At 40.1% G+C, this 27,397-nt stretch overlaps 1 protein-coding gene and 1 non-coding gene across 4 annotated transcripts in view; both read left to right on the top strand.

Annotated features, from left to right (window-relative positions):
• Positions 1–10,215: 10,215 nt before the first annotated feature.
• The window catches only part of RASAL2 (RAS protein activator like 2), a 388,691-nt gene continuing 371,509 nt past the window's right edge, over positions 10,216–27,397 (top strand). For 2 of the 3 annotated variants that reach the window (XM_027086223.1, XM_027086224.1), the window contains exon 1: positions 10,217–11,123. In XM_027086223.1, coding sequence (XP_026942024.1) covers positions 10,922–11,123 — 202 coding nt within the window. In that variant the 5' untranslated portion in view covers positions 10,217–10,921. Of the gene's footprint in view, positions 11,124–27,397 lie in introns of all 3 variants that reach the window. The other variant, XM_027086225.1, reaches the window with a different exon arrangement.
• TRNAE-UUC (transfer RNA glutamic acid (anticodon UUC)) lies at positions 19,401–19,473 on the top strand. The gene has a single exon. It is a non-coding gene; the product is annotated as a tRNA-Glu (tRNA).

The following is a 27,397-nucleotide window of genomic DNA, read 5'->3' as shown; positions in this document are numbered from 1 at the left end:
TGTGTGTATGTGTGTGTGTGTGTGTGTGTGTGTGTGTGTGTATAATTAAACCATGCCACGCGTCTTGCAGGATCTCAGTTCCCCCGACCAGGGATTGAACCTGGGCCATGGCAGTGAAAGCACCAAATCCTAACCACTAGACCACCAGGGAACTCCTAAGATTAGGTATATTTACTGGAGAGAATGGGAGAGGGAATTGATCAAAAATAAGTTAAGGGATTGATGGAGTCTCTGAGTGCCCGGATGAGCTTGAATCTGTAGCAAAGCAAGACTCTAGGTTATGTGATTTTCTCCAGCTCTCAGCTGTTTGAGGAGAAGCAGAAAGAAGCAGACTGTAGGAAAGATCTAGAGTTGATGCTGCAGGACAGGGTGCAAGGGAATGGAAAAGACTCGCATGAGAGTATTTCAGAGGAGCAATTCTTAATCCCAAGCAGGGCATGGGACTAAGAGAGTCTAGGAATCAAATAAAGAGATCAACAGATTTGAGTTCTCATGAAGTGGAGAAATGGCCCCTTTGCTGAGCCACAAATTTAGAGAGCTTTTTTCTAACTAGGCTCACTGCTACAACTCCAAACACAGAGACACAATTTGTTCAAGAACAAAGTCTACATGGCCTCTTTAGAAACTCTGTGGCAGCCCTCACCACATCTCTGCATTTTGACAGAGGCTTTATCCTATTGGGACAACAAAAACTGTGCACCAAAGTGTAATATTTGAAGCCCGTCTCTTTCTCTTCCCTATAATCCTCGTCACTGATTAAAAGAGAAATGCTTCTAGTCACCTATTCTCTTTTACCCTTGTCCTTTTAATGGTTTAGTACTTTCTCACTTTTTCAGCTTATCACTATAAACCCCGTGTTTCTTCTTTCTTGTACCTATCACTACAAGCCCCTTAATCATCCTTTCCACTGAGTCATATGGATCATTATTCCATTGTAATAAAATACATTCTTATTCTTCTTGGAGGTATGTGCCTCCAAGGTAATTAAGGGAGTTTCCTTCAAGGCTAGGATTTGTCCTGCAAATTCCTCTAGTTGGGGTTGTTCATTTTCTCATACACTTTGTTATGTTGTGCTATAGAGGGAGTTGAGGTGCAGGGGTTGGTATTTGGCTACTTGTAATCCCATTGCTACTTCCAGACCATCACTCTTCAACTCTCATGTAAAAGTTCACCCTTCTCTTAAGGATGATCACTACCCTCTCCTCCTCCCTGCCTCTAACCACCCTTCAGGTTGCTTCCTTTCATTCCTCAAAGACTTTGAGACTTAACTTACAGTCGTCTTCTTTATCCCACCTCCTACCCCCATCCTAAAAGTTCAATAACTTAGCTTCCTAATTTTTGTGCCTCCTTAACACTTGCAACCTTCTTTTCCACTCTACTTCAGTTATCTACTTCCCAGGACCACATTCTATATCTTGTCATCACTCAGACATTACACCCCAGCAACGTTGAACGGCAGTACCCACTTTCTGACTACTAGCTTCTAACTTCTAGCTCCTCCCTAGTTGTCTTGTAAGGATGTCCTGTTACAGACCAAGTGGAAAATGATCCAAAAAAACTTTCCAGAGTTCTTATTCTCAAAAGCAATCCACCCTGATCAATAATGGTGAGACATTTCGGGAGGTATGACCATGTTAATCCATATTTAGATGACAGCCGTCTAGAGATATATTTTAGGTCTTTTTTGGTCTTTACTCATAAGAGTCATTTTAAATAGGCTCCAACTATTATAATCGATGTCTTAACACCTTTATTAAACTAGAGGCAAAATGAAAATGGGCCAGTGTAGCCTCCACATGTTGACAAATGGTGATAGTATTGCTGTCAGGATAACATAAGGACAGCAAAATCATTTAAAAAATCACCACTCTAGAATCATTTGGCTTTGATTTTTTAAATTGCATTTTTGGGGACTCATTAGAACAAAAATGCTAAGGAAAGGGTCATTTTCTTTAGCTAGGCTGAAGTAATTTAGTGTTTCTATAGCTACTAGAAAAACACAGAAATTAATTTGCTAAAGATTACCCCCTTCATAGATTGTGTTAGTTAATAGATGGTTGGTACTGTATGTTCCAGGCGGAGCTGGAAAAGATACGGTGTTTAGAGCACTGGCAAAAGCAGGAGTACACAAAAACACACACACAAATTTTAAGAGTTCGATACTTGCCATTTCTAAAACAGGCTCTGTAGTGGTCATCACTGAAAAAAAATCAGCACTTTGTTGCTCTCTCTGACACTTTGCAATGTTTTCATTTTAATTACATGGTATGCAGTAGGGCCCTTTATTATTTTCAGTGCTTAGGACCTCGAAAGGTTTCAATGAGGCCCTGATGTCGGTGGTCCTTGTGGCTCCATCTGAGTGTTTTTATTCTTTTTGCATTCCTGCAGCTGAATGCTGAGGCAAGGTTATTATTCTGGAGGAGGTTGTACCAAAAAGAAATGACTGGCGGAGCTCTGTTTGGCCTGTTCTGCTGCTTTCCCAAACAATACTGTCATCGGTTGGTACAAACGGTGACTTTCTCTTAGGCAACAAGGGCCAGGTATAAAAGGGTGCTCACAAACCCCCAGAAGATCCCTAAGTTTTTCTTGGTATGGATGAATGTCTAAGATCCAGCAGTTTCTAATTTATAATCACAGTCAAATGTTGCTGTGAGGAGAGTCAGTGTTCCTTCAGTTCTCTACCTCAACCTCAGTTTCCCGTTTAGAATACTCACTTCCTTTCCACCTGACCTGCTTCCAAACTTGACTCATGCCACAGCTTTGGTTTTCATCCAACTCTTTCTACCCAGAATGCAGCAGAATGAATGGCAGCCACCCAACCACTTGAGGCTCGCTGTCCTAGGCTCTTGAATAAAAAGACAGAAAGTAGAGAAATAGTTCCTTTGAAATACAGACCCCTTCTAGGGAGTAGGGAATCTATTTTCTTCCTTTGCATAGGATTCTGCTTAAGACTCAGGATGCAGGATGCTCTCTTGATGGGGGACAGACAAGGCTGAAAAGAGGGACATACTGAGCAATGAGGAACAGCTGAGAGCTACAAAGATAGGGCTGTGCTCATGTATAAATAGAAATGTTGCTGCTACCCTGATGAATCAGACCAGATGTTTCTCTGATGTCTCTGTTTGGTCCTTTGGTTTATAAAAAAAAGTATAATTTTGCTAAAATTATATGTGGGGCCAGGAATGTGGCACAAATGCTTTAAGCTTAAATAATACGTAAAAGAACAAAATTACGTTACTGAAGAAAACTGTATCAACAAGAAAAACCTCCATTTAGAGGAGGACAGAAAAGAGCAGGAAGGAAACAATCTGTTGATGGAGTTGATGAATTAAGATTCAGGAGATCGGAATTCTAATCCTTCCTCTGTCACTAGGTGTATGACCTTGGGCAAGCCAGGTCATTTTCTTGGGTCTAGCTCTATTTATATTTATTTTTTAAAAATGTTCATTGCAGTATAGTTGATTTACAATGTTGTGTCAGTTTCTGCTGTACAGCAAAGTGAACCAGCTATACATATACATATATCCACTCCCTTTCATATTCTTGTCCCATATAGGTCATTACAGTGTATGAAGAAGAGTTCCCTGTGCTACACATCAGGTCCTTATTAGTCATCCATTTTATATACAGTTGTGTGTATATGTCAATCCCAACCTCCTAATTCATCCCTCCCCCTCCTTTCCTCTCCTGGCAACCACAAGACTGCTCTCTATCTGTGACTCTATTTCTGTTGGTATATATATATTTTTTTAAATGGGGGACGGGCAGGGTGAGAATGGGCTTTCATGGCCGGGTTCATTAAATTGACTTTTTTAGGTGTTTTTGCAGCCCTAAACATCTATGAACCCAACCATTTTTCTTTTTCAGTTTAGTTTCTTGTTTCCTGGCTTCTAGTTTCATTGAGGGGTTGGTATGTGAAAGACAAGGTAGGGCGTAAACATGAATTAACACAAGGTCTTTGTCCTCAAGATGCTTATAACATACTAGCAGATATTAGAGCTACACAAAATACTATAAACTGTGATTGATTCCAGAGGCAGACATGAACAAATGCCATGGGAACTCAGAGGAAGAAGAGATCACTGCCAGCTTGGACGATAAGAAATAACTTGCTGGAGGAGGACATCCGCATTTGATGGGGGACGGGGTGGGAGCTTGAAAGTTGGTGAGTTTTTAGCAGGCAGAGGTAGAGAAGAGGACATTCCCGATATAACAAACAAGAGGAGGCAAGGGGCAAGAAAAGTGCTGAATGTATTTGGGGAACATGAGCCATTTGGGGTGGCTGAGCATAGGCTATGAGTCAGGTAGCAATGATGGTTTGGGACCACACTGGGGAGGCCCCCCTTCATTTTTTAAGAAGATGTTGGGGGTAGGAGTTTATTAATTTATTTATTTTTATTTTGGCTGTGTTGGGTCTTCGTTTCTGTGCGAGGGCTTTCTCTAGTTGTGGCAAGCGGGGGCCACTCTTCATCGCGGTGCGCGGGCCTCTCACTATCGTGGCCTCTCTTGTTGCGGAGCACAGGCTCCAGATGTGCAGGCTCAGTAGTTGTGGCTCACGGGCCCAGTTGCTCCGCGGCATGTGGGATCCTCCCAGACCAGGGTTCGAACCCGTGTCCCCTACATTGGCAGGCAGATTCTCAACCACTGCACCACCAGGGAAGCCCTGGGGAGGTCCTTTTAATCTTAGTAGAGCATGCATTTTACTTAGTAGGCAGCGGGGAGCTGTCTTTCTGAACTTGGATGTGACCTGGCCTGAACTGTGCTTTAGGATAATTCACCTACAGCAAAGTGTAGGATGAACTGGAAGTGGAAAGGTCTCAGGGGAAGGAGGACAGCTAAAAAGCCAATGCATAATCTTGGTGAAAGCTAACCAAGCCTGAGCTAGGATGGTGTCAGTGGGAATGGAAAGCATTTCAAATGGCTTGGATTTATGCAAGCTAGGGAGGGAGGAGGGTACTCAAAGGAAACTCCGTGTTTAAGCAAGTCAGTGGTAGAACCTACTAGTTCTACTAACATAAAAAGGAAATTCAAGAAGAGAAGGGTGTTTGGGTGGGGGAAAGGGGGAAAGAATTCACTTTCCATGCACTGAATTTGAAGCACAGGAAGCATGCATAACTTAGTGGAGGTGTTCAACAGTCACAAACTTCTCCTGACTGGACCTCAGTACTGTGGATGGGGCTGGAGATGGGTATCTTGGAGTCAACATTATCTAAGTGAAAGAGCTGAAATCCTCAAAGTGAAAACATCACCAAGGAATTGGAGAGTGAGGCAGGAAGAGGACGGACAACAGAGTCTTGAGAAATGTCTAAATTCTTCCATTATGATGAACTGGGCATGGCCAATGTTACAGAATATAATCAAGAGAGTGCCACATCATTGTGTCCAAGGGGAAAGGGAATATTGAAAGGGAGTGGCTGGTGAACCACAGCTGCATTACTGCTTGGGTGATTAAGGGTTTGGAGCTAGTGTCTAGATTACCTAGAAGGAACTGGCTATTAATAAAATAGTTAAGAGCATTTGTGATGATGGAGCCTCTTATGTATGTGTTTTCTGACAGATGAACAGATGAGAAAATTGGACATGTACCTGGTCCTCAAACTGACAGCAAAGATTGCAAATCCTCATCTCTCCTTTATATTGAAAATGTGTACTTAGAACCCAAAGCTGCTCTCTTTCTTTTGGAAATCTCAGATTATTACCAGCCTTTGTTTTTCAGACTATGACCAGGGAATTTATTATCTTTTCTCCTCCAGAGTTCCCCAACTTTTAGTTCCCTCTGGTCCTGGGTTTTGGGTCAGATTCTTAGAGTTGAATTCCATTGACAATAAATATGTAGATCACCTCTGGGAGCTTGGTGTCAGAAGCTCTAGAGGGAGGAAAAAGGAGGAGACAGTAGGGCAGGCAGGGAAATGAGACTTTATTGTATTTCACACACAAAGGCCTGTTTGCAAACTACAATGTAAACTAAGACTTTAACAGCAAAGGATTTATCTTCACTTTAAAATCTGGGATTTCACCAGGCAGATAACACTGGTATAAATCCAAGTAGGATTAACTGCCTCCCAGCAATGCCGATTGGTTTAACACTTTTGTTCATTTTATTTTTCTTCAATATTTTTCTTAAGTGATAATAATTTACAAAAACCATGAAATGTTTACTTTTGGCTCCACAACTGTTAGAACAATTCTACCTGCCAAAGGGGGGAAACCCCTTAAGGAATCCAGATCCATCAGTGAATTAAAAAATTAGGAAACTGGGGTTTTAATCTATGAACTAGCTATGTTACTTTATGTAGGTTGCTTAATAGAATTCTGTGCTTCAAGTTTTTTCATTGGCTAAATGGTGATTTTAAAAAACACTGGTTAGGCTTATCTCACAGAATTATTGTTCAGGTTGTGAAAGTATTTTCTCTTTAAATTATAAACATTAGATACATTCCAGACATACTGTTACTTAAGCAACTAGATAACCACTGAAGCCAGTCTGGGGTCAGAACGGGGAGGTGAAGGAAGAACCGGGATTTGGGGAAACTGGATGCAGAAAGTAGGATTACTGGGGATTGGCAGAAGTTTTTTTCTTCAGCTCAACAATGAATGACGCTAATGAGAGAGCAAGCTAGGAAAAAGAAAAAAAAAAACCACTGTGAATGTTTCATACACCACTCCTAATGCTGCTTTGAAATAACTGCTTGGGTAAATAAATTCCTTATATAGTGACTAATAAAGAGATGCCCAAATTTGTACATCTGATGCCCATTATTCCCTTGCTCTCTGACTTCTTTCTTTCTTCTTATTCTTTTTTTTTTTTTAATATTTATTTATTTATTTTCGGCTGTGTTGGGTCTTTACAGCCGCTTGCTGGAGCTTTAGTTGTGGCACGTGGGCTTCTCTCCAGTTGTGGTGCGTGGGCTTAGTTGCCCGCGGCATGTGGGATCTCAGTTCCCCGACCAGAGATTGAAATAAGCGTCCCCTGCATTGGAAGATGGATTCTTCATTTTTAAAAATTTTTGGCTGCATTGGGTCTTCGTTGCTGCGTGCAGGCTTTCTCTAGTTGCGGTGCGCGGGCTTCTCATTGAGGTGGCCTCTCTTGTTGCAGAGCACGGGCTCTAGGCACGCGGGCTTCAGTAGTTGTGGCACGCGGGCTCAGTATTTGTGGTGCACGGGCTTAGTTGCTCTGCAGCATGTGGGATCTGCCCGGACCAGGGCTCTAACCTGTGTCCCCTGCATTGGCAGGCAGATTCTTTTTTTTTTTTTCAGTGCCCATACATGCATTTATTATCATTATTTTTTTTTAACATCTTTATTGGAGTATAATTGCTTTACAATGGTGTATCAGTTTCTGCTTTATAACAAAGTGAATCAGTCATACATATACATATGTTCCCATATCTCTTCCCTTTTGTGTCTCCCTCCCTCCCACCCTCCCTATCCCACTGCTCTAGGTGGTCACAAAGCACCGAGCTGATCTCCCTGTGCTATGCAGCTGCTTCCCACTACCTAGCTATTTTACGTTTGGTAGTGTATATATGTCCATGCCACTCTCTCACTTTGTCACAGCTTACCCTTCCCCCTCCCCATATCCTCAAGTCCATTCTCTAGTAGGTGTCTTTATTCCCGTCTTGCCCCTAGGTTCTTCATGACTTTTTTTTTTTTCTTAGATTCCATATATATGTGTTAGCATACGGTATTTGTTTTTCTCTTTCTGACTTACTTCAATCTGTATGACAGACTCTAGGTCCATCCATCTCACTACAAATAACTCAACTTCGTTTCTTTTTATGGCTGAGTAATATTCCATTGTATATATGTGCCACATCTTCTTTATCCATTCATCTGTTGATGGACACTTAGGTTGCTTCCATGTCCTGGCTATTGTAAATAGAGCTGCAATTAACATTTTGGTACATGACTCTTTTTGAATTATGGTTTTCTCAGGGTATATGCCCAGCAGTAGGATTGCTGGGTCATATGGTAGTTCTATTTTTAGTTTTTTAAGGAACCTCCGTACTGTTCTCCATAGTGGCTGTATCAATTTACATTCCCACCAGCACTGCAAGAGGGTTCCCTTTTCTCCACACCCTCTCCAGCATTGTTTCTAGATTTTTTGATGATGGCCATTCTGACTGGTGTGAGATGATATCCCATTGTAGTTTTGATTTGCATTTCTCTAATGATTAATGATGTTGGGCATTCTTTCATGTGTTTGTTGGCAATCTGTATATCTTCTTTGGAGAAATGTCTATTTAGGTCTTCTGCCCATTTTTGGATTGGGTTGTTTGTTTCTTTGATATTGAGCTGCCTGAGCTGCTTGTAAATTTTGGAGATTAATCCTTTGTCAGTTGCTTCATTTGCAAATATTTTCTCCCATTCTGAGGGTTGTCTTTTGGTCTTGTTTATGGTTTCCTTTGCTGTGCAAAAGCTTTGAAGTTTCATTAGGTCCCATTTGTTTATTTTTGTTTTTATTTCCATTTCTCTAGGAGGTGGGTCAAAAAGGATCTTGCTGTGATTTATGTCATAGAGTGTTCTGCCTATGTTTTCCTCTAAGAGTTTGATAGTGTCTGGTCTTACATTTAGGTCTTTAATCCATTTTGAGTTTAGTTTTGTGTATGGTGTTAGGGAGTGTTCTAATTTCATACTTTTACATGTACCTGTCCAGTTTTCCCAGCACCACTGGCAGGCAGATTCTTAACCACTGGACCACCAGGGAAGTCCCTGACTTCTGTTACCATGACTTCAACAGTAATTTAGTGTAAATAGAAATGCTCTAGCTCTATTCAGTGCAGGGCTCTAAATCTCTAGCTTCAACACTTTCTTTTGTCCAAACTCTGAGGGATACGATGGTTAGACTTGGAAGTCTGACTATGGTGTCAGATAGTAAGAAATCAGGGTTCTATATACTGGAAATGATCACTTCAATACATCACCAAGCCACATATCAACAAGCTTAATCACAAAAGGTTTTTGAGGGAAAGAAGTTGAAGTAACCAATATCACTGAAGCATTGCAGACCTATCTGTATTGGTGGTTGATTTGCCAGGTAACATGGCTGTTCCTCAGTTTTCTCACCTGTTAAACAGGAGGCAGGATGAGATTCTCTCTAAGGTTACTTCCTGTTGTGAAATACTATTACTCTAAATAACAATTTAGAGAAAATTACAAAACGCCTCCTCATACCTCTTGATAAGCCCAAACAATACAGAAAACAAAAATGTCCCCTTGTAGACCCGTCTCTTTGTGCCAAGTAGGGAGAAACGGGGGACAAACACTAAACACCCCCCCAAAAGGAGTTTAAAAAAAAAAAAACAACGCAATGTATACTTATGGAACCCTTGCTAGGTTTTATGCAGCCATGTCCAAGAAACATTGTTGGAGACCTACTATGTGCAAGACACTGTTACTTTTCAATTTTAAAATCATAATTATTACTTTTCCAGCAACTCAAATCTGAACTGGTGAATATTGCCTTGGGTGGGCATAAAATTAAACCCAAGGTCAAGGGAGACAGTCTACAGATAGACCAAAAATAAAACGCAAGTGACATCATTAGCGACCTCGGTAAAAAAGCCAACATATTGCACAAAGATCGAAGGCAAAAAAAGAGAAACACGTTTGGTTAATACTAGGCTTTTGAGAGCATTTCATGTGCTTGCGAGGCCCGTCCATCCATCCACACCACACTTCTTAACCATGCTATTCTAAACCGATGACAAATCCAGCTTTAGTGCGGACAGGTCGCAGAGCGCGGTCCCCACACAATCCCATAATCCCAGACCCCGCTGCCAACTCTCCTCTCTGGGAAGGAAGGAAGCTTTTCCCCTAGGGTGACTGTAAAATAAAGCAGCATCTCCAATCTCTCCGTCCAATGAGAAAGAAATGTTGGTTCAAATAAATAAAGACATAAATGCATACATGCAAGGAAAAGGGTGGGAAAAGGGGAAAGGGAAGCTCTTTTCCTTTCTTTTTAAATTTCCCGCACCCCTTTTCCACCCCGCCTCTCCACGCCGGCTCCACTTCAAGAAGCAGCTGGGAAGACTGGTAGACCGGGAAACGCACTGCAGGGCGGTGGCGGAGAGGGTATTTGGAAAGTAGGCGGGACTGGCTGGATGAATAACTCGGGGTCCGATTTTTCCTGCCTTCGGCGGCAGTTCCTCCTCCGCTTCGTTACTCTACTGCACACGCGGCTTGGCTCTCGGCCCTCGATTACTCCGGCCTATCACCCTGGGATGCCGCCTGCCGCCGCCACAGCCGCGGCAGCCGGGCTTGTGGGATCCGCCGCGGAGTCGGAGCCGGACCCCGAGCAGCGGCGAGAGCCTTGGCCTGAGAGTTAGAGGGGCGGGCCGGCTCATTCCTGGGGTGGGTGCTGAGGACTGGCGGGCGAGAACCCGGGGCCACCGCCTCCCCCGCCCCCCCACCCAGGGGTGAGGGAGTGGACACTCGGAGCCCCTGAGGCGGCGGCGGCGGCGGCGGCGGGAGCCGGTCAAAGGGGGCGGCCCCTGGCGGCGACGCCCCCAGCCCAGCCCTGTCTGGCCCCACTCCATCCCCAGCCCCGGCCCGATCGGCCCGCGGGTGACGCCGGCTGGGGCACAGAAAGGCGGCTCCGAGGGGGCGGGCGGGCGAGCCGCCCCTCCCGGGTCCTTCCACGTCCCCTCCCGGGAGGGACCCATACCTGAGCCCGGACCCACCCCCACCCGGGGCCACGCTGGATCCGCCTCCCGGGCTGGGTCCCGCCCGCCGGCTGCAGGTGGGCAGCAGCGCCCGAGCCGCGGGCAGTGGGCGGCGGGGAAGGAGGTGAGCCGCGTCCGCGCCGGCTGCCTCTCGGGTCCTTGCCCCCGCTGCTGCGCTCTCCTCCTCCCCTTCCCGCAGGCAGGGCGCGGAGCCGCACGCCCGCCCCGCCGCCGCCGCCTTGTCCCTCAGGGGCACCATGGAGCTCTCCCTGTCGTCCGGAGGAGCCGCGGAGGCGCTCTCCTGGCCGGAGATGTTCCCGGGACTGGAGTCCGACTCGCCGCTCCCCCCGGAGGAGCTGGACGCTGTTGTCCCGGTCAGTGGGGCCGTGGCCGGTGGCATGTTGGATCGGATCCTTCTGGAGTCCGTGTGCCAGCAACAGAGCTGGGTCCGGGTGTACGGTAAGGACCAAAGGCCGTCTTAGAGGCTGATGTTTTGTGTCTTTGCTCAGGCTGAAATTCATTACCTGGTCTCAGTCGTGTTCTCAGTCCCCATCCATCCTGGGTCCGTTTCCCACATCCCTTTTGGTTCTGGGGTGCATTTTTGACAAGTTTCTCCAGACTAGGACTTGAGGAGAGAGATGTGACTCAGTATGGTCTTTGGACCTTTTCAGGTACCTGCAGTACATTTAAGGTGGAGTTGGGCTATGTAGACTTAATTCTCAGGTGGTGACTTCAAGAGAAGTGTCAGCTGATCTTCAAGAAGAACACACCGTGAAATCAAATGAATGGCGTTTCACTGCTTTCTCTGGAGTGAGGCAAGGCTGGAAACTAAGATATTATGAAACAGCTTAGCAGAGGTTAAGATAATAAAATAAAAATCAGAAGCATTTATTTGGTGGGAATAGTCTAATTCTATAACCTCTTTCTGAACCTCACTCTCCAAAGGCAAGCATTTAGTCCAAGGGGTGTGGATTGTTTCGGATTGCACTATTGTTTCTGGTGCTCTTTGTAAAGTGACTGGGTTGCTACTCAGCAAGTTAAAAAGTGATGAACACACTAAAACTTTCCCTTTCTGCATTCCTAGTAACCACCTCTTTAATTAAAACTGAATGATGAGATTCTATTAGGGCGAGCCTTGTGGCAGCATTAAAACCATGCTGGTTTTGAAAACCCATAGCCCAAGGATTTATAGCCTGGCATTCAGGACTGAGCTGTGGCTTTCCAAAATATTGAAACGTCAAGGTGTTTATCACTTAGCTCACAGGACTATAAAAGACATTAGTAATGTGACTGAGTATAAGATGGCAAATTTGAAGCACCTGAGATCAACACAATGTTAAGATGTTATCCTGCAGTCATGTGCATCTAAGCCCGTTAGTGATCAAGTACATTATGGTTTTTTTTTTTTTTTTTCATCCTGAACAGGGTATGTGTTTAGTATTCAAGAGTGACTGTGACTTTGAAGTTGTCTTCCTGGATAGTTCAGTTGATTTCAAGACTTTAAGTCTATCACCATGAGAAAGATCATAGAACTGGGAGTCCAGAGATCTGAATTTTGGTCTCAGTTCTTCCACTACATGGCTATGTGATTTGGAGCAGAGCAGGTCACTTTTTTGACGTCTCATTCCTCTTCTGTAAAATGAGTGGATTGGATTAAATAATCTCTTAATGGTCCTTGTAGTTCTAAAAATCCATCAATTTTTATAACCAATTCTTAATTGTATTTTGCTGGATGTTTATAAATGTTTCTTGATGTTATTTTAATTAACTGAAAGAATTAAAGCAAAGAAGTGGGAGATGATGCAAGGTCACCCAGTTCATTCTCAGCAGATTAAAAACTTTAGTGCCTGATTTTTCCACCCACCTGCTGTTCCTACTTAGCCGATGGTTTGTAACAAACATTGGTGGGAATCTGAAATTGAGCTTGAATTAGAGTATATTGTGGTTACAACTTTTTCCTATTCTATCCTTTCTGTCCTTATACACTTCTTTTGCATATTGTTTTTTATATGAAGTTAGAGATAGGGCCTTGTTAACTGCAAGAATATGTATATATGACAATTCAGTATTTCAGTGTCAAACTATTCTGTCTGGATTTTCTAGACTTAGTATTAACTACCTTCTTTGCATATAACTCATAAACCTATGTGCTTGTTTTTGTAGTCCATTCCTAGGGCTAGGTTTGTGTGTATATTCTTAAATATATATTCTCTCTCACACACACATATATAGTGTGCATTTCAAAGCCAATTTGCAGACTTTATACTGCATTGTAACTTTTTTGTCTTCCCTATCAATTAACCAGAAGTTTTTATTTACTGTTTAGTACTGCTACTTTCCTTCCTCTAAGGCAGCTCATCTTGGGTACTACTTTATTGTCTTTAGTTTGATGTAAATATTCCAAAACTATCTGAATGACTCTTGGCTTTTCTATGTCCTTAGCTAGTTTTTAAGTTGCCTGTTGTATAGCTCTTTGAAGTAAAAAAAATAGAATGTAGAAAATCAATTTGGAAAACAGTTTGTTTTGGTTTTCTTGTTTATTTGTTTTGTGTGTTCAAAATCCTGATTGTTTTGGAACATCAAGGTTCTTTTACACAATTGAAAGAGACTTTGATGAGTGTACTCAAACGTTTTTTAAAGAAATCCAGAAACTAGTCTAGAGCATGCAACTGGGGGTTGAGAACCTGGGTTTTCATTCTGGCCTTGCCACAAATTGTTGTTTAACTTTGGGCAAGTAATTTTAAGTCCATGGGTCTAGGTTTCTACATAAAATGTGGAATCTGGAGTAATTGTATCTATGGTACATTTTAGTTTGAGTTTTCTGATTCTATGGCCTACCCTATTATTTAACCTACAACTTTGCCTCCCAATTCCACCCTGACTCTTGGGGCCAGGCATCAAGCAAGCCTTTAATACATTTAAATCATGACTATCAGGATTCTGGGGAGCACTTTTATCAAAAGGTCAATGAACTGAGTTTTGAAAGAAGGAATGTTGAAGGCAGATGTATATTTGTTTGGAATGTTTTCACAAGATAGGAAGGTGGGAATGGGGATCTCAAATCTAGCTCATTCAGTTTTGAGACCTAACCTAGAATAGACCTGTGGGTTTTAAAGATAAGATGCAAAGTAAGGAGCTGTATTAAGTGCTCCTGGCTTCTGGCTATGGTTTATATCCTCTTCAATATACTTAAGGTTTGAAATCAGTATGCAAACAAACAAGAAGAACAGAAGTAGCCCCTCTCCCCAAATATCTTAACAGAAACTTTTATTTTATTTATTTACTTACAGAAACTTTTGGAAACAATATTTTATTAGTTTGCCTCACAAAATTTGAAGACTGGGCACTGTTTTGAGTTTGCTACTAATAGGTCTGGCTCTTTGGTGGATTATACCTATATTCAGAGTTTTGTGTATTGTCATGATTACAAACTTTTTGGAATATGTCCAGAGCTTTATAATATGTAGACCTATATTTAGAACACAAACAAATGCACATTTTTGAGACACAGCCAAGAGAAAATAGTTATGCTGTGCTATTCTTCATTTTCTTTTAGTTGCAAAGTGTTTCATTTGTTTTATTCCAATATTATTATAAGTTGTGCCCATGCCCGTCAAGACTATAATATTTTTGACACCAGGGAATCTGTCTGTCTTGTTTATCTCTGTATTCCTATCTTGCCACTCCCTTCATTGTCACAGTGTCTAGCAGATCGATGCCTCCCCCACGGTAAGTCAGTGTGTGCTGAATGTTGATCCATCTGTCCTTTGACCATCCAGATCTCAACCTGACTGACTGTATGGGTGGTAGAGTAGCTTAAACAAAGGCATGCCACAAACAGCTAAATATGGATGCAGAATCCAAGAGCATCAAATGCAGAACATTTTTCAGATATTTATAGCCTCAAAGTGAAGTCAATTGGCTGAAAAAGCTCAGCAGCCCAGCAAAAGGAAACGGGAACGGCAAAGCCAGCCTCACTGTCTCTGCTTTCTGGTAAACAATGAGGACGTTAAAATTAACTACTTTACCATGAATGGATGGTGAGTGAAGGGCACTATTTGGGGGAAATTAAAGATACCAGTCTCCAGCAGTGCCCGCATTGGAGCTCTGCACCCATCAGTACAACAGATCTGCAGGTGTATGCACAGATGTGCTTTTAAATAGCTAGAGGGGAAATATAGTTCTCATGATGAAGTGATCACCAAGAAACCATATTGTTTTTAATTTTAATAGTATGGGCAGGACTTATCTAAAATATTCAGTTAATAAAATAACATCAACATTATTGCCTACCATTAAGCTAATATATAGCTCATTGTTTATTAATGATTGATAGGGACCTCCTGGAAAATTTCTAAAGGCTGGTACTATTTCAGCAAGCAGAAGAAAAAGGGAATTAATCATACTGCATCAAATATAATACAATTCTAGAAATATGGCAATGGGAATTTGGTAAGAATTTCTCATGAACTGGTTATGAGTTGACAGGGGCAGAAGTCTTATCTGGTTATAGTAAGTAATATTGCTTATACTTCATAAATTAAAACAAAGGATGATTTAATTAAAAAAGTATATTTTATTGCATTTTTAGAGAACATGTTTCTATGTTTACTTAAAATGTTGCAACCAGTAACAAGTCCAGGAAGTTATTTTATTTTGGTCTAGTATGAATTAGTTATGACTAACTCACTGGCCTTATACAGAAAGTTCTTAGCATAATTCACTTTGAATATTCTCAGCAACTCATTCTTTTTTTTAAAAAAATACTTATTATTTTTTAAATTAATTAATTTTATTTTTGGCTGCATTGGGTCTTCGTTATTGCACGTGGGCTTTCTCTAGTTGTGGCGAGCGGGGGCTACTCTTCGTTGCAGTGCGCGGGCTACTCATTGCGGTGGCTTCTCTTGTTGCGGAGCACGGGCTCTAGGTGTGCGGGCTTCAGTAGTTGTAGCATGTGGTCTTCAGTAGTTGTGGCTCGCAGGCTCTAGAGTGCAGGCTCAGTAGTGGCACACTGGCTTAGTTGCTCCGCAGCATGTGAGATCTTCCCAGACCAGGGCTTGAACCCATGTCCTCTGCATTGGCAGACGGATTCTTAACCACTGTGTCACCAGGGAAGTCCCGCAAATCACTCATTCTCACACGTCTTACATATGCACCCCATGACTCCTGTTTTGTGGTAACATGTAGATAAGTGAAATTGCTCAACCAAGACTAGAAGTTTTATGTGCTCTAGCTAATTGATTGCCAGAAGAAAATCAGTGACTATGTATTCAGTATATCCCAAAACATGTTCATGTTACTTAAGTGTTTTAATTTCCTCAAATACTATTAATTGAACTTTTACAAATGAGTATTAATGTTTTAGGAATCCTTGGGATCTTAAGCTTGAGTTCAGTACTCAAGGATGGGGACTTCCCTGGCGGTCCAGTGGCTAAGGCTTCAGGCTCCCAATGCAGGGGGCCCAGGTTCAATCCCTGGTCAGGGAACTAGATCCTGCACTACACAGCTAAAGATCCCACGTGCGGCAACTAAGACCCAGCACAGCCAAATAAATAAATAAATATTAAAAAAATATATTTAAGCCCATTCATTAAAAAAGAAATACTCAAGGATGACTTTGAGTGTTGACACATCATTTTCCCATAATCTCCAATACATTTTATACACAGTAGGAGTAGACAGTTCTCCACTGAAATTAAAGAGAACTTCCAAGAAGGCCTAGGTATATACTGTTTATTTTAAATTATATTGATTTCAAATAGCCCTCCTTTTTTTCCTTCAAGAGAAAATTTATATATCTCATTTAAATAATGTATTCTACTAATGTTTTAGATGGTGGACAATTTCCTTTACAACATCTTAGTATTTTTCTACCCTCTATCATGTTGGTTTATTGCTATTTCATTTTCAGAGAACGAAAATACTTTTGCAGAATAGAAACTATACATCCACAATCCCTTGTCCAAAACTGTTTGGATTAGAGTGTTTCAAAATTCAAAACTTCTGATTTTAGAAAATATGGTATATATAGTGATATAACCCCCCAGTGGTGTGTGGAGCAACATCAGTCATGTTAATAGTTCTGCAATTAAACAAATGGACATTCATGCTAAGTATTGTTTAACACTATACATAGCATGGTGTCAGTGCAGGTCAGATTTTACTGCTAGAGGAGTTATGAAAAAAGAGTGTTCAGAGCTTTTTGGGTTTAGGAATTGCCGGTATGGAATTGAGGATCTGTACAAATTCTCTGATGTAAATAATATGAAGTTCTAGATTGCCCCTGTTTATCTGAGAATAGTTTGTTTATAAGGATTGCCTTTATCTTCTTCAGATAATAAGATTCAGTGTATGCACTTTAAAAAATGATGTACAGGGCTTCCCTGATGGCGCGGTGGTTGAGAATCCGCCTGCCGATGCAGGGCACAGGGGTTCGTGCCCCGGTCCGGGAAGATCCCACATGCTGCGGAGCGGCTGGGCCCGTGAGGCATGGCCGCTGAGCCTGCGCGTCCGGAGCCTGTGCTCCGCAACGGGAGAGGCCACGACAATGAGAGGCCCGCGTACCGCAAAAAAAAAAAAAAAAAAAAAAAAGATGTACAGTTGTATCCTATTTATGATGAATGAAGTAAAATTTTCTGATTTGCTAAGGAAAACAAAAGGGATTCATATGACAAAGTAGGCTTTACTGAGATTACTGAAGAAATGGTAGCAAGGCAGTGGTTTCTTACACTTTGTTTTATTAGAAAGAAGGATAAGGTAAATTGAAGTGGAGGGTTTATGTAATTGTTTTTAGCAGTTGCTCTCTGGAGTAGCACAAAGTGATTTGATCACCTTTTAAGTAGGTGAACCACAAAAAAGCATTGAACTAATGACTGAGTTAATCCAGAAAAAATTCAGCTGTCTGCTCCCTTGTCCCACCCTATTGGAATAACTTTTAAGTAACTAGAGAGGTGTTCGGTCTTGTTAACCAGGAGGAGGAGTTTGAAGTGTGCTGAGGGCACTCCGCCCTTGGCAGAGGGATAATTGCTCTCTGATGTTTGTTTCTTCCCAAAGGCTATCAAGTGCTTCTCAAGACCTGTTGGTAGAGAACCTTTTACAAGTTTAATGTAGCTGGTTTTCTTGTGGAAGGCAGCCATCAAGAAGTACATGATATGTAAATAGTAGGGAAAAAAAGATGTCCTGAGGCCCAGCTCAATGGGGTTGGAGGGAATACGGTAAACAAAAGAAATAAAAATTGAGCCCTTGAAAGCAAGCATGACAAAACTTCATTTGCTGCCCTGTGACATAGAAGTTATCATCTTCCTATCTCTATCAGCAGGGTTCAGGTGTTAGAAGTCTTGAGTTTTACCTTCCCTTACTCAATGTAGTTACATTAATTGGTTGTCTGTGGCCACTTTGCTCATAAGGGTCCAGTTTAGATCCTGATTGCATTCTTATTCCCCCATAAATTGTCTTCAACTTGGCTCAAGTTCTGTTCATGTTGTGTCATTTACAGTAGGCTTTCTAAAAGTATCCCCTCCCTGCTCCTAAGTCTAAGACATTGGTAACGCTTGCAGATACTGTTTGGAAGAGTGAAAATTTAGAGAGGAAAAATTTAACATGAGGCAAGAAAACAGAGTTCAGAAGAATAGTGTGAAGAGTTAAAAGTGTAAAAAGTTGATAGTCCTAAATATTTTTCAAAATAATCTTTTAAGTTTCCTCATTAAGTAAACTGACTCAGGAAATTTAGCTTCTTCCCAAAATTGGAGACAAATTCCACAGTTTGTCAGGATTAGAACTCTTAACCTCAGATTCCTCAGCCTCCTGTTATAGCTTCTAGATCTTACTGCTTTCCCTTAGGGAGATGGCCTTTCAAAGCTGAAGGTCAGTGAGAAATACCAGATTGTTAGTTTCACAGTCTTTAAGGGAAATGCTGGAAGTACCATTACCTAGGTAACAGAAAACAAAAACGGTCAAAACATCCAGAAAGTAGGAGGATGAGAATAATCTCATAGTGATCCTTAGGAGGTAGATTAGAGGACAGATTAGATCTTTTCCTAAATTCTTTATTCTGCCATTGGAGTGATGTTTTGAGGAAATTTGAATGTTTCATTTATGATCCTTAGAATCCTGGATAATCCTTAGTAGCTTTATACCTCCCTTTTAATTTCTAACCTCTCTGATTCATATTATTAAAAATTTAATACTATTTTCCTAATTATGAATGTAATCCATGCTTAATGTAAAGAATTTGAATTATAGGAAAAGCCAAAGAAAATTAAAATCAGCTATAATTCCACCTCTTAGAGATAATTCTTCCTTTAATATTTTATTCCACTTTTTTCTGTGTACAGATATACTTGTTTGTACATATTTGGTATCATACTGCATCTATTTTATATCCTGCCTTTTTCTAATAGCATATTTTCTTATGGCTTTGAAAATCTTTAAAATTTTTTCAAATATATTTTTATTTTTAAATGTAATTTTAAAAATAGGAAATACATTTCCTTCTTTCAGAATTCAAAAGGTATAAAAGGATATGTCATGAGGTCTCTCTCACCCCTCCTCCCCACCCCTCACTTGCCATCTGGCAGGCAATCATTTCCCTCCCACACAATGAATAAATGTTGGAAATTTTTGTGTATCCTTCCATACCTATTCCAGGCATATAGAAATAGATAGATAGATAGGTAAAAACTCTGCCAAGAGTGGGATCCAAGAAATGTAGTTTAAAAAAATTCAGGGTTTGGGAATTCCCTGGTGGTCCAGTGGTTAGGACTCTGCACTTTCATTGCCGAGGTCACAGGTTCAATCCCTGGTCAGGGAACTAAGATCCCGCATGGCCAAAAAAAAAAAAAAAAGGCTGGGTCATTTTTTTGTGAGGTTAATGAAGTGACTGGAACAAACCCCCAAAGGAAGTTGGTTGGGTGTTCTGGGGGTCTGGAGCCAGTTGTTAATTGCTTAGTATCTGAATTGATAGTATCATAGTTTTTACTGTGTATATGCTTTTTTCTCCTTTTTTACAGAATTGTTAACCCATTATAGGAATTGATCTGGAGTTTGTGTTATTCCTCCCTCACATCTCCCCTCCACACACACTTATTAATATATCTTGGATATATTTTCCTGTCCATTTGTAAAGTGGTTCCTCATTCTTTTTATGGCTGCATGATGCTTGGATGAATCATAATTTATTAAACCAATCCCCACATTTTGCTGGTGCAAGTGATAGTGCATGAATAATCTTGGATATAAGCCATTTTGCTTGTGTATATCTATAACAAAAATTCATGGAATTGCTAGGTCAAAGATAGATGTATTTGTAATTTTGAAAGATATTCCCAAATTGCTCTTCTTAGGGGTTGTACCTATTTATATTTCTCCAGCAAGGTATGAGAATGCCCATCTCCCCATACATAGGGAATTATCAAGGATTTTTAATGTGACAATCTAAAAAATTAGTCTTAGTTTAATTTTATTCTTTCAAATCTTATATTACGTGTGATTGAATATCTTACAGAGCCATTTAAATATACCTTTTATTGTGACTGTACATATCTTCTGCCCATTTTTATTGGGTTGTTGGATCTTTTTCTTAGTGATTTGCAGGAACTTTTAGTATATTAAGAGCCCTTTGTCTGCCATGAGTTGCCGGTATTTTCATTTATCTTTTTTTTTCTTTTCCTCTATGAGGAAATTATTTTTATGCAGTTGAATGTATCAATCTTCTTCTTCTTCTTCTTTTTTTTTTTTTTTTTTTTGCCACACTGCATGGCATGCAAGATCTTAGTTCCCTGACCAGGGATTGAACCTGTGTCCCTGCAGTGGAAGCGCAGATTCTTAACCACTGGACTGCCAAGGAAGTCCCGAATGTATCAATCTTATGGCTTTTTGGTTTTATGTCCTAGTTAGAATGGCCTTTCCTATTCTGAGGTTATAAAATAATAATGGTTTGTCTAGTACTTTCTTGTTTTTATTTTTACATTTAAACCTTTGATCCATTTAGAATTCATCCTGGTATAAAGTATGAGATATAGATACAATTTCACTTTTAGAAAGATGGCTTTCCAGTTATCCTAGCACCATTTATTGAATAATTAATTTTTCCCCACTGATTTAAGATGACTCCTTTATCTTTCATTAGATTGCCATATACATTTTGGTTTATTTCAAGATTTTCTATTATGTTCTGTTGGTCTGTCTATGTTCATGTGCCAGTATCACACAGCTTTATTACTGAGGCTTATATGAAAATATAATTTGTTAATGACTAATTGAACGTAACTGATTTAACCATTATCCTATTTTAAACATTAACATTTTTCAAAAATTTTATATTAGCAGTCTATTGATTCTCTTTGTGTATGAGTCTTTGAACTTCTGACTGTTTCCTTAGGCTGAATTCCTAGAAGAGTATGTTTTTAAAGCCCTGAGACTTAGTGCCAAATTTGTGTGACCTTCTTGGAAAGCAGTTCTTGCCACGAGTATATGAAAGTATGGCTCATAATTTTAAGTCCTACTTCTGTATTGCTACTTTCAACATATTGAAGTATGTTTGCATAGATTTCATGTAGTGCCTTAAACGTTATTTAGCACATGTTAAATGTGCTCAGAGTTCTAATGTTTATAAGACTGACCTTCAAAACTGAGTGTTTTTCCTCAATGGTACTCCCTTTGATTAATGGCATATTTCCAGGTGAATGAGGGGAGCATGAGTATAGAGTCAAAGCAGTTGGTCTGCTAAAGGTCAAATCCATGACCATGGCCTTATTTATACTACGTTAGACTCTCCAACTGAAATGACCTGACACAGATGCATAATGTTCCAGATACTCTAAGAAGAACATAGTTGGCGGCTTTCATCTCAGCTGATCGTGTCCTCCTTCTACTCTTTGTTTCTCAGAGTATTAGAAGGAATTGACATCAGTGATTTGAATATAGGTTCATTTAGTTTTAGCTGGATGAATGACTGAGGTGTATACCTTATATAGCACTGTGTTAATGCTGAGTTTTTAGCATGGGATTCATTTAGGTATGTTCTAGGGAAGTTTATAATGTCAGAGCCAAATTTGAGGAATGGCAACAAGAACTAACATTAATGACAAAAGTAATTTAAAATATTTTCTTCAAAAAAAAAGGGCAGGAATAGGAATTGTTTTGAAAAAGCGTAGTTTGTATAGACCATTAAGCAGTTTTCTTTTTTTTTTTTTTAAGGACTTAATTTTTTTTAGAGCAGATGTAGTTTCACAGCAAAACGAGAGGAAGATAACAGATTTCCCATATATCCCCAGTTCCCACACATACATAGCCTCCCCCATTATCAACATCCCCAATCAGACTGGCACATTTATTACAGTTGATGAACCTACATTAACACATCATTTTTACCCGAAGTCTACATTAGGGTTTACTCTTGGTGTTGTACATTCTGTGGGTTTGGACAAATGTAAAATGACATGTATCCACCATTATGGATCATACAGAGTATTTTCACTGCTTTAAAAACCCTCTGTGCTCTGTCTGTTCATCTCTTCTTACCCACTACCCCGCTAACTCCTGGAAACCACTGATGTTTTTACTGCCTCTGTAGTTTTGCCTTTTCCAAAATGCTATATAGTTGAAATCATACCCAAATTTTCTTTTATCCATTAGTCATTTGTTTAGCATGTAATAGGAGCACACTTAGAAAGGAACAAAGTAGCTTAACTTTTAATAGTGACATAGAGCAGTTTGAGTGAAATGAAGAATCCTGTATCCAGTTAATATTGTGGAAGTTTGTAGGAGATTTTGTTTGATTTAAATTTGGGCAGGATATACTATATAAGTATCTTGTTCCCATGATTTCCTTAGGCTTGACTCTGTACAATTTTCTATGTATTTGTAGATTTCAAGAATACCCCGAGTGAGGAAACCCAAGGTCTTTCTAGTGCACGTTCCTATTTTGAAATGGGCCAGTTTTGCCCAGTGGTTGGTGATTAGCCTGTATCAATGAACCTGAAAAAGATGTCAAGCATAGTAGCTACCAACTAAAAAAAGACGTGGTTCAAATCTAAAAAATGACTCTACTTTTAGTATTTTCTGGCTTCATAAAGACATCATAGTAGTTTTCATTTTTAGAGAAATGAAGATTTATTTGCTAATTTTTTTTTTTTTTTTTTTTTTTTTTTTTTGCGGTACGCGGGCCTCTCACTGTTGTGGCCTCTCCCGTTGCAGAGCACAGGCTCCGGACGCGCAGGCTCAGCGGCCATGGCTCACGGGCCCAGCCGCTCCGCGGCATGTGGGATCTTCCCAGACGGGGGCACGAACCCGTGTCCCCTGCATCGGCAGGCGGACTCGCAACCACCGCGCCACCAGGGAAGCCCTATTTGCTAATTTTTGAATCTTGTTTGATAACATGGTTAAGAAAGGACAATATCATATGTGGTAATTCCTATTGAAATAGAAAGATTCTCTAGAGGATTTAATATGGCCATATTTCTTGTTGTTTTATTCAGGTCAGAAAGTCCTAAGTCATTCTTTTTCAAGCACCCCCTAAATCAGTTTGAGGAAATTTTTAGTTACTTGCACTTTAGGTTATGTTTTTGATGTACATCTTGATTGTCATACCTTGAGAAATAGTCATATTACCTTGTGAAGCCGATAATCTTTCTTTGCCTGTAGCATAACTGGCAATGATAATGTTTCACTTATATAACCAGTAATGTTATTCCATTTACCTGTGAGCATATTCTATAAAATGATACCTTTTCACAAAGTTGCTTTTTTTCTACAGTCTGAAAATACCCTGTATTTTTTTCAATAAATTTATGAAAAATGATAAGTCTTTTCTCCATTTTATTGGGAAGTAATCATGTAAAGTTAGTGATTTAAAGATTCTTGGTGAAGTTATATTGGAATCTGAGTAAGATTGGAACTGAGTTACAATCCAGTACTTTTTTGGGAAAAATTATCCCATCTCTGTTATCCAAGTTCATAGTTACTGTTTCCAGTTTAATATAGTTGTGTTAAAATATATCACGAGCTATTTTTTATAAATTAAAAAAATATATTTATTTGGTTGTGCTGGGTCTTAGTTGCAGCAGGCGGGCTCCTTAGTTGCGGCTTGAGGGCTCCTTAGTTGTGTCATGTGAACTCTTAGTTGCAGCATGCATGTGGGATCTAGTTCCCTGACCAGGGATTGAACCTGGGCCCACTGCATTGGGAGCGTGGAGTCTTAACCACTGCGCCACCAGGGAAGTCCCTATCATGAGTTATCAAAGTAGCATCTTTATGCTTTTCTAAGTTCTCTTAGAATTTAGCAGTATGTCTTATCCTAGCTTCTCTGCCTTTTTTGGAGCCTTGTAGGTAAGAATGGGTATTGAGTTCTTTATTGGTGAACTGAAGGAATAAAAGTGAGGATGCTAGAGAGAGTAACCAATTCACTGTACAATTCAGTGACATTAAATATATTCACAAAGTTGTGTAACCCTCACCACTATCTATACCCACTTTTGAGAAACTGCCACTTTTCCACAACATCTGCACCTTTTTACATTCCTACCAGCATTGCACAGGGTTACAATTTCTCCACATCCTTGCCTACACTTGTTATTTTCCTTTCTTTTTTATTAAAGCCATCCTAGTCGGTGAGAAGTGATATCTCACTGTGGTTTTTTTTTAAATTAATTATTTTATTTATTTGGCTGCGTCGGGTCTTAGTTGCAGCACGTGGGATCTTTGTTGCGGTGCGCAGACTTCTCTCTAGTTGTGGTGTTTGGGCTCCAGAGCACTCTGGCTCTGTAGTTGTGGCACGTGGGCTCTCTAGTTGTGGTGTGCAGGCTCCAGAGCACCAGGGCTCAGTAGTTGTGCCATGTAGGCTCTCTAGTTGTGGCACATGGGCTCAGTAGTTGTGGCGTGCGGGCTTAGTTGCCCCACGGCATATGGGATCTCAGTTCCCTGACCAGGGATGGAACCCGCATCCCCTGCATTCCCACGAGGGAAGTACCCTTATTGTGGTTTTGATTTTCATTTCCGTCATGATGAGTGATGCCGTGCATCTTTTCATGGGCTTATTGGCCATTTGTATATGTTTTTTTGAGAAATGTCTATTCAAATCCTTCTTTTATATTAATTCTTAGTAGATATATTTGTATTTTTCAAATTATCAGTGATAAGTGTTAATTATCCTATATAGTAATCTTAACTCTAATAACAGTGACAATCATAAGCATGATTATAACAACAACAATAATGTAAAACTTCTTGGCTGCTTACCATGAGCCAGGCACAGTTCGAGGTTCTTTAGGCCTATTAATTTATTTAATCTTCATAACTACCCTATGAGGTAGATGCTATTATTAACCTCATTTTATAGATGAGGGATCAGAGGCGTAGACATATAAAGGAACTTGGCCAAGGTTATGGAGCAAGTAAGTGGCTAGTGTGAGATTTGAACTCAGGCAGTTCAGTCTTGAGTCTGTGTTCTTAACTACTGTATAATTTTGTTTCTCATATATAAGAACTTTAAACTCTTATTATAAAAAGCATTCACTGTGATATTTGTTAATTTGAACCTTGAAGTTTACCTATGTGTTTTATACAGCACCGTAACTATAAAATAATGACATTTGATGTGCTGGATATGCTTTGGATGTCATGATGCTATTGAACATCTTCGTAGAGGTGTCCAAGTTTTATTAACTGTAGACAACATGAGGAAGCTGTATGTGGGTGAGTGGTGTGAATATTTCTATATTTAAAAAAGGTTACACAAAGTCTATTTGTGATCTAAAATTTATGTATTTTTAGCAGTAATACAAAATATAAAAATAGTGTTTTTTCCCCAATAATGCCTTTGTCGGCCTATTATTGATGTTTGACCAAGCCAGTGAGAATACTGAAATTTAAGAGACCACACATGGGCTTCCCTGGTGGCGCAGTGGTTGAGAGTCCGCCTGCCGATGCAGGGGACACGGGTTCGCGCCCCGGTCCAGGAAGATCCCACATGCCGCGGAGCGGCTGGGCCCGTGAGCCATGGTCGCTGAGCCTGCGCGTCCGGAGCCTGTGCTCCGCAACAGGAGAGGCCGCAACAGTGAGAGGCCCGCGTACCGCAAAAAAATAAAAAAAAAAAATAAGAGACCACACGATCGTAAGAACCATGAATCATATTCATCTGGGGCATAGCTTTATTCTAGGATTTACACTTCAAGTGCCTCTCCCCTTTGATATCAGAAATTCTGAAAAGAGAATCCACTTTCATAGAGCCAGGGAAACCCAAGCATTGATCAGAGCTTGGCCATATAAGAGACATTTTAGGATATTTTTAGAATTCACATGTTCTTTTCCAAAAGCCCAGGAACACTGGCCTCTCATCATTCCTGATTTGTTTTATCTTAGTTCCTCTTGAACTTGGTTCTCTTTATGGTGCATATGCTTTGTAGTTTAAACATATCCTAAGGTTTGTAGTTCAAGGACTCAGAAACTTAAAGCATGATTTAAACACAGCAAACTGTGAACCAGTTCTGAAATTTAACTTTCCTACTAATGAATTGCAGTTCTTCAAAATCTGTGATTCTTTGAGTTATGGGCATTATAGCAGTGGGAAGTGAGTTATAGTGTTACATTCTGATCTAATTCATACGTCTTAAAAAAACCAATTTGATATAATATATTTGACATACAACAAACTAACATATTTAAAGTATAATTTGATATGTTTTGGAATATATAAATAACTATGAAACCATCACCACAATCAAGAAAATGGACGTCTATTTCCTCTAAAAATTTCCTTGCATCCCTTTGTAATCTTCCTGCTCAATCCCCACCACCGCATCCCCAGACAACCACTAAACTGCTTTTTGTTTTTAATGGGTTAGTTTGGATTTTCAAGAACTTTATATAAATGAAGTCATATAACATACACTTATTTCTAGTCTGGCTCTGTCATTCAGCACATTTTGAGATTCATCCATGTTGTGGCATGTATCAACAGTTAATTTATTTGTATTATCTAGTAGTATGCCACTGTAGATATTCAATGATTATTTATCAGTTCACCTTTTGTTGAACATTTGGGTTGTTTCCAGTTTTTTGGCTATGACAGATAAAGCTTCTGTGAACATTTGCGTTCAAGTCTTTGTATAGACATATACTTTTATTTCTCTTGGGCAGATACCTAAGAGTAGAATGACTGGGTCATATGGTAGGTTTATGTTTAACATTTTAAGAAACTGCCATAACTGTTGTCCTAAGTGCTTGTGTCATTTTACCACCAGCAGGATATGACAGTTCCAGTTTTACTGCCTTACCAACACTTGGTATGGTCAGTCTTTTTAATTTAAGCCCTTGTAGGAGATGTGTAGCAATATCCAAAGTGGTCTTAATTTGCCTTTTTCTGATGACTAGTAATGTTGAGCATCTTTTCGTATGCTTATCAGACATTCATCTGTCTTCTTTAGTGAAATGTCAAATCAAATCTTTTGTCCATTTTTAAATTGGGTTTGTCAACGGACAACAGGTCCTGCTGTATAGCACAGGGAACTGTATTCAATGTCCTGGAATAAACCATAATGGAAAAGAATATAAAAAAGAGTATGTATATGTCTAACTGAGTCACTTTGCTGTGTAGCAGAAATTAACACAACTTTTAAATCAACTATACTTCAGTAAAAAAATAGATTGGGTGTGCCTTATTGAGTTTATATAAGTTGTTTCTGTATTCTGGATACAAGTCATTAATCAGATATGTGATTTGCAGTTGCTTTTTCCCG

Source organism: Aethalodelphis obliquidens, unplaced genomic scaffold (assembly GCF_003676395.1).
Source record: "Aethalodelphis obliquidens isolate GAN/ISIS:26980383/991018 unplaced genomic scaffold, ASM367639v1 scaffold55, whole genome shotgun sequence".
Taxonomy (NCBI): domain Eukaryota; kingdom Metazoa; phylum Chordata; class Mammalia; order Artiodactyla; family Delphinidae; genus Aethalodelphis; species Aethalodelphis obliquidens.
This window is presented reverse-complemented; position numbering and strand designations above follow the sequence as displayed.